This window comes from Oncorhynchus mykiss, chromosome 26 (genome assembly GCF_013265735.2).
Source record: "Oncorhynchus mykiss isolate Arlee chromosome 26, USDA_OmykA_1.1, whole genome shotgun sequence".
Lineage (NCBI taxonomy): Eukaryota > Metazoa > Chordata > Actinopteri > Salmoniformes > Salmonidae > Oncorhynchus > Oncorhynchus mykiss.
The window spans coordinates 47,637,786-47,650,331 of NC_048590.1; the positions used below are offsets into that span (position 1 = coordinate 47,637,786).

The 12,546-nt window shown below is 41.6% G+C and overlaps 1 protein-coding gene across 2 annotated transcripts in view; it reads right to left on the reverse strand.

Annotated features, from left to right (window-relative positions):
- Positions 1-11,621: 11,621 nt before the first annotated feature.
- Positions 11,622-12,546, reverse strand: part of LOC110515416 (A disintegrin and metalloproteinase with thrombospondin motifs 7) — a 177,938-nt gene continuing 177,013 nt past the window's right edge. For both annotated transcript variants that reach the window (XM_036964209.1, XM_036964210.1), the window contains one exon: positions 11,622-11,921. In XM_036964209.1, the coding sequence (XP_036820104.1) occupies positions 11,773-11,921 (149 nt within the window). In that variant the 3' untranslated portion in view covers positions 11,622-11,772. The remainder of the gene's footprint in view (positions 11,922-12,546) is intronic.

The following is a 12,546-nucleotide window of genomic DNA, read 5'->3' on the forward strand; positions in this document are numbered from 1 at the left end:
TCAAATGCACATCAAATCAACAGTGTAGTGTTTGGATTCAGTCTTGTGTTAGGTGAACTGTTGTGTCCTCACCTTTAGTCTATTAATGTTCCCATAATCTTCAAACTGTTCCCTTTTCATTGTTACCATGGTTATGCATATGCTTTCCATATTTATTCTGTAAGAAACATTTCAATGTAGACCTATCCATATAGGCCAATTCCCACGAGTGCAAGGGTTTAGTTGATTGTTATACTGTACCTTAGAGAACTTTGATATGAATGCAGCATGAGACTAGATGCTCTACCTGGTGGTAACGAGATGAGGACAAACACGTTGAAACAAAACAGAGAAGTGTCATCTTGTTTCTGTTCAGGGACCAGGAAGCAGGTTGTCTATGCCTTTTAAAACTGCAATATCCTACGAGCTAAAACCTAAAGGCAATTTACTGCAAAACAGTTTAAGGTGATTTTTATATATAGCCTTACATGACAACCCACCATCACTTAGTTCCCAAAGTCAGACAAGATATTACCCTACAGACCAGACCATTAAAGTCTCACTTCAAATCTCCCTGAAAAGACTTAACAGATTTCACAGATTTACTGTGAAAAGCAACGCTCAGGGATGAAAACCAGTGCTTGGGGCGATGCTTTAGGCTACAATATATCAACACATAAAGGCCCTTAGGAAAACTGATGGAAGAAGACAAGAACACAAGAGGGGAGAGAGAGAGATGGCGAGAGAGAGCTATGGAGAGAGATGGTGAGAGAGATGGAGAGAGAGAGATGGAGAGCTAGAGAGAGAGAGAGAGACAGTGGTTATGGTCATTGGGTCCCATTATGATGTCTTTCCTGTTACCTTGGAGATTATCATTTGCCATGTAATGTACTAATTTTGCCAGTGGGGGGCGCTGTTTCTCTTCTCTAAACGTACAGTGCCTTCAGAAAGTATTCATACCCCTTTATTCATTTTTTTCACTCATCTACCAATAGGTGCCCTTCTTTGCGAGGCATTGGAAAATCTCCCATTGGAAAACATCCCGGTCTTTGTGGTTGAATAGGTTTTTGAAATTCACTGCTCGATTGAGGGACCTTACAGATAATTGTATGTGTAGGGTACAGAGATGAGGTAATCATATTTTTTAAATTGATTAAACACTATATTACTGCACACAGAGTGAGTCCATGCAACTTGTGACTTGTTAAGCACATTTTTACTTGCCATAACAAAGGGATTGAGTACTTCTTGACTCAAGACGATGCAGCTTTTCATTTTTTATTCGTTTGTAACAATTTCTAAAAGCATTATTCCACTTTGACATTATGAGGTATTGTGTGTAGGTCAGTGACACACAATCTCAATATAATCCATTTTTAACACAATTAGATGTGGAAAAAGTCAATGGGTGTGAATCCTTTCTGCAGGCAGTGTAGGTCTCCTACTACAACTTATTGCAATTGCAGGAACCCACTGGGCACAAACGTCAATTCAACGTCTATTCCACGTAGGGTTCAACGTAACTTCATTTTACTGACGTGGAAACAACGTTGATTCAACCAGTGTGTCCCCAGTGGGGATGGCCTGCTATGTTACCGCAGGCTTGATAAGTTATGATACCAATGGAGAAATCTTCTATGACAGAGTGCCTATTTGTTCTAAACTAGTGGAGTGGTTGCTTCGGTGTGAATGGTGTTTCTACTTCTGGTTCTTTCATTAACTGAATGTGAAGGAACAATTAAGTTAAGTTGCGGTACAATCATACACACGATCATTTGCAACGTATAACTCTCAAATTGCTTTTGCGTTGTTAAAAGATGACAACAACATGCTCGAGTTCTACATAACACACTGAGGACAAGGTAATTAGTACTATTACGTTCCATAGATGTATTTTTACATTTAAGTGATAATAGGCTACACGCATACCTGAAAAACAAGTCACAAGCACAATAGACAGGCCTTAGACACAGCAAAATATTACTGATTACTTTACATCTTCAGAGACACAAAGCCATTCAGTTTCATATTTTTAGGTGTTGTTATGGCTGTATTGTAATTGTGCTCTACTGGCAGCAGAATCATTTCCAAAGCAACAAAACAGCAATCACTTTGTCTGAGCACCAAATTGAACCCAGCTCCTCCAAGCAATCTCATGTGGCTTCATGGCAGTTTAAAATGAAGGAATTGATTGAACTTGGCTTGAAGGGAGACACCCACTTCTAGGGCTCTATATTTATTTGAGGCTGTGTACAGTGTACCTACAGACCCTTCCTATTGGTAATCAAATCCATCTCAAGACTGGCGGGATCAGAATGAGATTGGCATTGGTCCGGTTCTGAGTGACTGATCCATATTCAAGAGAGCTTCCGAGTGGGACACCATGCCCTCAGGCTGAGATAAAGCCAAGCAGCAACGGCGCCATTGTGGAACTTCTCTAATGAAATGAGTTTCTGTGAACAGTGTAGCCTGGCAATCACCCGAGGGCAAATACAATCTGCATTCATTTGTCTACACTCAATAGACAATAAAATCCACTTTTCTTTCCTCTGCATCCCTCTAATTGTTAGCAGATCCTGTCACGAGCTTTACGTAGCATTTTGAAACCAGATGTGTTCTGTAGTTGATTGTATCAGCCACATCTTTCAACAGGAAATCACCAACAAACAAACTAATGTTTGGTGCAACAGGAGAGATAAAACAAGAGATAAAACACCTACATTTCCTTTGTTGCAACACGATTATAGTGAGAACTGTATAAACTCCCACAAGACTTGGATGTCTAAAGTCAGACATTGCTTGCTTTGATTGGTTTACAGCCTTGTGTCTGTTACCATGGTAGCAAGGTGGATAAACTGTAAAGGTTAAGCCTTGAGATTGAAGATAAAGCTTGTTTTCAATTATCACGCCACTTTGCGTTGTTTGTGGGATACACGGCTGTTGATAGAGGTAGGCTTGATTAAAAGGTTATGCTTGGTTAAACACACATTTTGACAGCAAGCTTTGCGGCATGACCAGATAGCAATGTTTTTGGTGTCTGACATTTTGTTCGCTGTCCTTTTCAAGACATCCTCAGATACCTGCTGCAACCCGAATGGAAGTCGGTGGAAACTGAAGAGTTGAATGGGGATGAAGTCGTCAGATGGAGCAGCATCAACAAGAGTAGTGTCATCGTTAACACTGTGTAAAGTCATTGTTAACACTGTGCAAAGTCATTGCTAACACAGTGCAAAGTCATTGTTAACACTGTGTAAAGTCATTGTTAACACAGTGTAAAGTCATTGTTACACTGTGTAAAGTCATTGTTAACACAGTGTAAAGTCATTGTTAACACTGTGTAAAGTCATTGTTAACACAGTGTAAAGTCATTGTTAACACAGTGTAAAGTCATTGTTAACACAGTGTAAAGTCATTGTTAACACTGTGTAAAGTCATTGTTAACACAGTGTAAAGTAATTGTTAACACAGTGTAAAGTCATTGTTAACACAGTGTAAAGTCATTGTTAACACTGTGTAAAGTCATTGTTAACACTGTGTAAAGTCATTGTTAACACAGTGTAAAGTCATTGTTAACACAGTGTAAAGTCATTGTTAACACAGTGTAAAGTCATTGTTAACACTGTGTAAAGTCATTGTTAACACAGTGTAAAGTAATTGTTAACACAGTGTAAAGTCATTGTTAACACAGTGTAAAGTCATTGTTAACACTGTGTAAAGTCATTGTTAACACTGTGTAAAGTCATTGTTAACACTGTGTAAAGTCATTGTTAACACAGTGTAAAGTCATTGTTAACACAGTGTAAAGTCATTGTTAACACTGTGTAAAGTCATTGTTAACACTGTGTAAAGTCATTGTTAACACAGTGTAAAGTAATTGTTAACACAGTGTAAAGTCATTGTTAACACAGTGTAAAGTCATTGTTAACACTGTGTAAAGTAATTGTTAACACTGTGTAAAGTAATTGTTAACACCGTGTAAAGTCATTGTTAAAACAGTTAACATCACGTGTTTCCTTTGAGATGTAATGGACATAACTGTGGACATACGGACACCACACAGACATGACTATCCCCACCTGATCTTACTGGGTTCTATTCAATCAGCAGGGCAGAAATTCACCTTTACAGCAGAATTTACATTTAAAAATACATATTCCCACTTTAGCAGAGACTGCAATTTCAGCTTTTAATTTCTATCGAGGAATCTGTTCAGCCTTCCAGATTGAATATAACTGTGTTTGTGGGTATCATGACATAGACAAAGTGATCCTCTGAGAAAGAGTAGAGACTAGCTCCACTGTGCTTATACAAGGGAGACCTTTAACAAGCTGTTGAGACACATAACAAAACAAGGCCCAGTGGAAGGGGTTAAACTGTCCCTGTGGCCCCAGGCTGTAAAATACCCTTAGTGAAGCCTCATTGGAGTCCATAGTGATAGAACTAAAGCATGGTATTCTCTGGGTAGCAATCATACTGGTAACACTACCTGGTGTGACTTTGAGGGTCTAACTGCATACATGAATGAATGGTTATGAATGTTATCAATGTTATGAATGGTTCTGAATGTTATCAATGCTTATGAATGGTTCTGAATGTTATCAATGGTTATGAATGGTTCTGAATGTTATCAATGATTCTGAATGTTATCAATGTTATGAATGGTTCTGAATGTTATCAATGGTTATGAATGGTTCTGAATGTTATCAGTGGTTCTGAATGTTGTCAATGTTATGAATGGTTCTGAATGTTATCAATGGTTATGAATGTTATCAATGTTATGAATGGTTCTGAATGTTATCAATGGTTATGAATGGTTCTGAATGTTATCAGTGGTTCTGAATGTTGTCAATGTTATGAATGGTTCTGAATGTTATCAATGGTTATGAATGTTATCAATGTTATGAATGGTTATGAATGTTATCAATGGTTATGAATGGTTATGAATGTTATCAATGTTATGAATGGTTCTGAATGTTATCAGTGGTTCTGAATGGTTCTGAATGTTATCAATGGTTCTGAATGTTGTCAATGTTATGAATGGTTCTGAATGTTATCAATGGTTATGAATGTTATCAATGTTATGAATGGTTCTGAATGTTATCAATGGTTATGAATGTTATCAATGTTATGAATGGTTATGAATGTTATCAGTGGTTCTGAATGGCTCTGAATGTTATCAATGGTTCTGAATGGTTCTGAATGTTATCAGTGGTTCTGAATGGTTCTGAATGTTATCAATGTTATGAATGGTTCTGAATGTTATCAATGGTTATGAATGTTATCAGTGGTTCTGAATGGCTCTGAATGTTATCAATGGTTCTGAATGTTATCCCTCCCGGGTGGCGGGAATGTTATCCCTCCCGTGTGGTGCAGTGGTTTAAGGCACTGCATCTCAGTGCTAGCTGTGCCACCAGAGATTCTGGGATCGAGTCCAGACTCTGTCGCACCCGGCCGAGACCGAGAGGCCCATGGGGCGGCGCACAATTGGTCCAGCGTCGTCCGGGTTAGGGAGGGTTTGGCCGGCAGGGATATCCTTATCTCATTGCGCACTAGTGACTCCTGTGGCCGGGCGCAGTGCACGCTGACACGGTCGTACGGTGTTTCCTCTGGCACATTGGTGCGGCTGGCTTCTCGGTTGGATGGGCATTGTGTCAAGAAGCAGTGCGGCTAGGTTGGGTTGTGTTTCGGAGGACGCATGGCTCTCGACCTTTGCCTCTCCCGAGTCCGTACGGGAGTTAGAGCGATGAGACAAGACTGTAACTACTACCAATTGGATACCATGAAAATGGGCAGATTTTTTTTTTTTTTTAATGTTATCAATGGTTATGAATGCTTATCAAATCAGACTTTATTTGCCACATGCGCCGAATACAACAAGTGTAGACTTTACGGTGAAATGCTTACTTACTTATGCTATCAACGGTTGACAAACAAAATAACGGTTATTAGCTCATTTTCAAGGCTTTGTTACTGAAGAGAACTCACAAAACGACACCATGTGATTACAGAATGAAGCTGTTCATAGCAACAGTAAAAAAATAACTCTGAACTTAAGTATTGTAACATCTCAGAGGGGGCTCCTTCCATCAAAACTCCACCACTTCTTTACCTATCTAAATGATTGTTAATTGAAAAAGCGTAAATCACCCTCCAGTCCATGTGTCTGAGATAACGAAGGCTGGGTGGAAAAGAGTGTTTTTTTTATTTATATGGTGGACAAAGTTGGCTGTTGGCTGTATTACAATGTAAATCTACTTTTAATTTGTCTGTCTGCATATTTCAAGACACATGAAGGTGCAGTGAGATACCCGATGGGTTGGACGATCATTTTCTCATCAATCATCTTGAAAAACGTATACTTACGAAACCGTAAATCAACCAATCCTCCATCGCTAACACAATGGAAAGGTCAGGTGCTTCATATATCTAAATGTTGAAAGTGCATGACCATGTGTGACAGAGAGAAACAAAATGGTGCAGGTTGGAGATGGAGGGTGTGAGCAGTTGGGTCCGGGCAGGGCTGATGTTGTGGGTGTTGGTGAGTGTCTTGTATGTTGTTGTTTGTACTGTTACAAAAAAAGAAGAAAAGAAACTGGTCCATGAAAACCCTCAGCCAGTGTTTTACTTCCTCTGAGGACGTTGGCTTCTGCTCTGAATCGTCTCAAGTGAAAAGCTGCCTGCATAAAGAGTTTCAGATCTGTGACTTTCTCTGACTGGAGACATGAAATACAACCGGCCTCCCTGTAGCTTTGAATGGAAACACTTTACATGGATTATTCTTTTTAATCATTAAACACAGCAGAATAATGCATCAAACTGGGTTTTTATTTTCAAAATGTTTTATTTGAAGTGGTATAAATACAAAATGTAAAGTACAAACATTTATGTTACAAAATAAACTATTGATGAACACAAAGAAGCATGACTAAATTGCTTTTGGAAGTGGATGGGTTTGAGTGCTGTTGAACATGCCGAGCATTGTTAAGAGGCAAGATGAAACAACAAAAGAGATCTTTCCCTGTGCCCTTTAGAGATGAATATACAAACTTTGTTTCACAAACAGTAGTATGCCACATACCCACTGCAGGAAAGCCTCAGGCAGCTACTCCGCCCTGGTTCTCACCATCAACCTCAGGTGGAAGTTCAGAGGTCAACCTCACCACAGCGCTTACAGATGGTGCCAATATAGCCCAGAGCATAGAATAACCTCTGTCCTACCACTACAGGAATGGGAAGCTGCTGGAAAAATATGACTGTACATAGAGGATACATCACTTATAAAGCAAAACATTTACAAGACTAATCATTCATCTGTCAGAACCTTGTGGTAAATCCTAATTTCCTCAGGTTGCATGACTAAAAGGATCCCTGAATCAGGAGTGATATAAACTACTTCTGAGTCTTTAGAAACGTAAAGGACTGCTGAAGATTTATCATCATTATCAACTCTAATGTGTATGGTCAAACTAAAAATGACATTTCAAAAGCAAAAGTGACACATATACAGTATCTCTCAGTGGTCACAGATTTACAAAATAAACTAAATCGTCAAAAAAAGTGGTTAAAACAAAGGTGAATAAGAATAAAGGTCTCAGAGTTTAAACTACTGTAAGTATTGATGATTTATCAGAGCCGCGATGAGAAAACATATTGTTGTTTTTTAACAGAGTATCCTCAAAAACAAAGGAATTCTGAAAGAACTAATTTAAAAGCGAAACATTTGACAGGAAATTAATTCTTAGAACAATGTATCATCATTAGTAATAATTACACAGAGTGCATAAATTAGGGAGGCGGGTCAAGTGTTTGCATATTGCCTAAACAAAATATTACAGCCACTCACTACATCAAAATGACAGAAGAAATACTCATTCTTGGAGGCATACAAAATGATTCATTCTAATTTATAAAAGCAATGCACTGATAACTTAAATGAGCAATTCATATATTCCTCCCTTGTGCTGTTGTTCTAAAACCTCTATGCCCTCTGTAATTCTCTGAGAATGGCTAAAAGTAACATGATTCTAATGATTCTATTCCCCTGTACACTGAACAACAATTCTCCCATTACTGTACATGAGGTCAAAACTGAATTCTACTGAGATTTAGAGACAAATTCTAAAATGGCAGAATTTAGAGACAAATTCTAAAATGTCAAATACTAAAATGGCAGAATTTAGAGACAAATACCTTAATGGAGGGCAGGATTCAAGTAGAAAAGGCACTGGTCAGCCAACACCTGACCTGACGGGGTTTGACGCTTGAGGACGCCTCTAGCACCAGGTTATTTTCGCAGCACCATTGTCAAAGAATTTGGCTTTTTTAATTTACTCACTTTATAAGCATTCATGAAACTGTAATTACACTACATAGCTGCTTTATAAAGCATTGTTCACAAGCTGGGAACCAACTTGACAAGTGGTGTTGCTTATTCTACCTGTACTAGTCGCTACATCAGCTGCTATCAATACAAAGCATTGTACGAGCTACAAGGTAATCTGGTAGTTAACAAATGTGTAACAACTGTATGCTAAATCAGTACGCTGGTCCAGTCCACGTTGCTACTGGCTGAACCAGACATATGACTAAACCACGTGTTACAGTCCACGTTGTTACTGGCTGAACCAGACATATGACTAAACAACGTGTTCCAGTCCACGTTGCTACTGGCTGAACCAGACATATGACTAAACAACGTGTTCCAGTCCACGTTGCTACTGGCTGAACCAGACATATGACTAAACCACGTGTTACAGTCCACGTTGCTACTGGCTGAACCAGACATATGACTAAACAACGTGTTCCAGTCCACGTTGTTACTGGCTGAACCAGACATATGACTAAACAATGTGTTACAGTCCACGTTGTTACTGGCTGAACCAGACATATGACTAAACAACGTGTTACAGTCCACGTTGTTACTGGCTGAACCAGACATATGACTAAACAACGTGTTACAGTCCACGTTGCTACTGGCTGAACCAGACATATGACTAAACAACGTGTTCCAGTCCACGTTGCTACTGGCTGAACCAGACATATGACTAAACAACGTGTTCCAGTCCACGTTGCTACTGGCTGAACCAGACATATGACTAAACAACGTGTTCCAGTCCACGTTGCTACTGGCTGAACCAGACATATGACTAAACAACGTGTTACAGTCCACGTTGCTACTGGCTGAACCAGACATATGACTAAACAACGTGTTACAGTCCACGTTGCTACTGGCTGAACCAGACATATGACTAAACAACGTGTTACAGTCCACGTTGCTACTGGCTGAACCAGACATATGACTAAACAACGTGTTCCAGTCCACGTTGTTACTGGCTGAACCAGACATATGACTAAACAACGTGTTCCAGTCCACGTTGCTACTGGCTGAACCAGACATATGACTAAACAACGTGTTCCAGTCCACGTTGCTACTGGCTGAACCAGACATATGACTAAACAACGTGTTCCAGTCCACGTTGCTACTGGCTGAACCAGACATATGACTAAACAACGTGTTCCAGTCCACGTTGCTACTGGCTGAACCAGACATATGACTAAACAACGTGTTCCAGTCCACGTTGTTACTGGCTGAACCAGACATATGACTAAACAACGTGTTCCAGTCCACGTTGCTACTGGCTGAACCAGACATATGACTAAACAACGTGTTCCAGTCCACGTTGTTACTGGCTGAACCAGACATATGACTAAACAACGTGTTCCAGTCCACGTTGCTACTGGCTGAACCAGACATATGACTAAACAACGTGTTCCAGTCCACGTTGCTACTGGCTGAACCAGACATATGACTAAACAACGTGTTACAGTCCACGTTGCTACTGGCTGAACCAGACATATGACTAAACAACGTGTTCCAGTCCACGTTGTTACTGGCTGAACCAGACATATGACTAAACAACGTGTTCCAGTCCACGTTGCTACTGGCTGAACCAGACATATGACTAAACAACGTGTTCCAGTCCACGTTGTTACTGGCTGAACCAGACATATGACTAAACAACGTGTTCCAGTCCACGTTGCTACTGGCTGAACCAGACATATGACTAAACCACGTGTTCCAGTCCACGTTGCTACTGGCTGAACCAGACATATGACTAAACCACGTGTTCCAGTCCACGTTGCTACTGGCTGAACCAGACATATGACTAAACCACGTGTTCCAGTCCACGTTGCTACTGGCTGAACCAGACATATGACTAAACAACGTGTTCCAGTCCACGTTGCTACTGGCTGAACCAGACATATGACTAAACAACGTGTTCCAGTCCACGTTGCTACTGGCTGAACCAGACATATGACTAAACAATGTGTTCCAGTCCACGTTGCTACTGGCTGAACCAGACATATGACTAAACAACGTGTTCCAGTCCACGATGCTACTGGCTGAACCAGACATATGACTAAACAACGTGTTCCAGTCCACGTTGCTACTGGCTGAACCAGACATATGACTAAACAACGTGTTCCAGTCCACGTTGCTACTGGCTGAACCAGACATATGACTAAACAACGTGTTCCAGTCCACGTTGCTACTGGCTGAACCAGACATATGACTAAACAACGTGTTCCAGTCCACGTTGCTACTGGCTGAACCAGACATATGACTAAACAACGTGTTACAGTCCACGTTGTTACTGGCTGAACCAGACATATGACTAAACAACGTGTTCCAGTCCATGTTGCTACTGGCTGAACCAGACATATGACTAAACAACATGTTCCAGTCCACGTTGCTACTGGCTGAACCAGACATATGACTAAACCACGTGTTCCAGCTGCACCATTTCTCACAATCAAAACAGAATAACAGTTGGATCCATCAGAGAGAAAAGTGCAAACAAACACATACATCCTTATCTCAACAGTAGAGAGAGCAACAACCATGTTTCTTCATTATACAGTTTGGAGGAATTTTTGTTGTGTCATGTGCTCCCATCCTACTATGTGTAAAATCATTTTTTGAGGAGTGCTTGATATAATTCTATTAGCACCTTTGGGACTATTCCATTGGTTCCATTATACCAGGCAAACTAATCAAGCACAGCTCAGGTATAGTTTTCCTACCACCCAGAATTGTGGCTCTATCCCAACAGCACTGAGAAGATGTGACCCAGCAGCTCTGACCCAGCAGCCAGGACAGCAGGGTGAGAGTAGCTACCAATTTGACACTAGACCTGTATGAGAAATTGTGTGTGTATCCAGCTCAAGATTCACCCTTCAACGACAGATGGACAAGATGGACGCTGCAATTTTGCAGGTCCAGAGCTGCTACCTGATCATCTGTATGTGCTGTGTGTGTGTGTGTCCATGTCTGTGTGTGTTCATGTCTGTGTGTGTCCATGTCTGTGTGTGTCCATGCCTGTGTGTGTTCATGTCTGTGTGAGTCCATGTCTGTGCGTGTCCATGTCTGTGCGTGTCCATGTCTGTGCGTGTCCATGTCTGTGCGTATCCATGTCTGTGTGTGTTCATGTCTGTGTGTGTCCATGTCTGTGCGTGTCCATGTCTGTGCGTGTCCATGTCTGTGCGTGTCCATGTCTGTGCGTGTCCATGTCTGTGCGTGTCCATGTCTGTGCGTGTCCATGTCTGTGCGTGTCCATGTCTGTGCGTGACCATGTCTGTGCGTGTCCATGTCTGTGTGTGTCCATGTCTGTGCGTGTCCATGTCTGTGCGTGTCCATGTCTGTGCGTGTCCATGTCTGTGCGTGTCCATGTCTGTGCGTGTGAGAGTGTAAGAGTGTGGGTGACCGTGTACACCCTATATTGATCGCTGACCTCAGCGACGGGACGTGCGCTCGTTGCCACGGGAACGCCGGCCACAGGTCTTGCAGCACTGTGTCCGCACGGCGGGCAGGTGGCATCGGCCAAGCCACTGGAGGGTCTGACAGAAACGGAACGTGAGGCGGTCACGAAGACACGTGAGCCCTGAGAGAGAGAGAGACACAGAGACACAGAGGCACAGAGAGAGTTATCTGTGAGACAATTCTGTATAATAAGGACACCAACAGCTTCTGCATAACTAAGTTCCCTTAATAGAAAAGATAATTGCTACATATGCCCTATAGAGACTGTGACCCAAGTCAGACTTTGTACTATAAAGAATGGATTTTAAAAGTTGAATAACAACACACCAGGACCACTGAGCCCCTTAAGTTCAAAGGTCACTGCTCAGATGGCTCATAGGCATTCCTGCTCATGCTCTATTACCCTGTGCTCACAGAGGCGCGCTAACGAAGCTCACAGAAGCACGCTAACAAAGGCTCACAGAGGCGCCTAACGAGGCTAACAGAGGTGCGCTAACGAGGCTAACAGAGGCGCGCTAATGAGGCTAACAGAGGCGCGCTAATGAGGCTCACAGAGGAGCACTAACAAGGCTCACAGAGGAGCACTAACGAGGCTAACAGAGGCGCTCTAATGAGGCTAACAGAGAAGTGCTAATGAGGCTAACAGAGGTGCGCTAATGAGGCTAACAGAGGCGCGCTAATGAGGCTAACAGAGGCACGCTAATGAGGCTAACAGAGGCGCGCTAACGAGGCTCACAGAGGAGCAC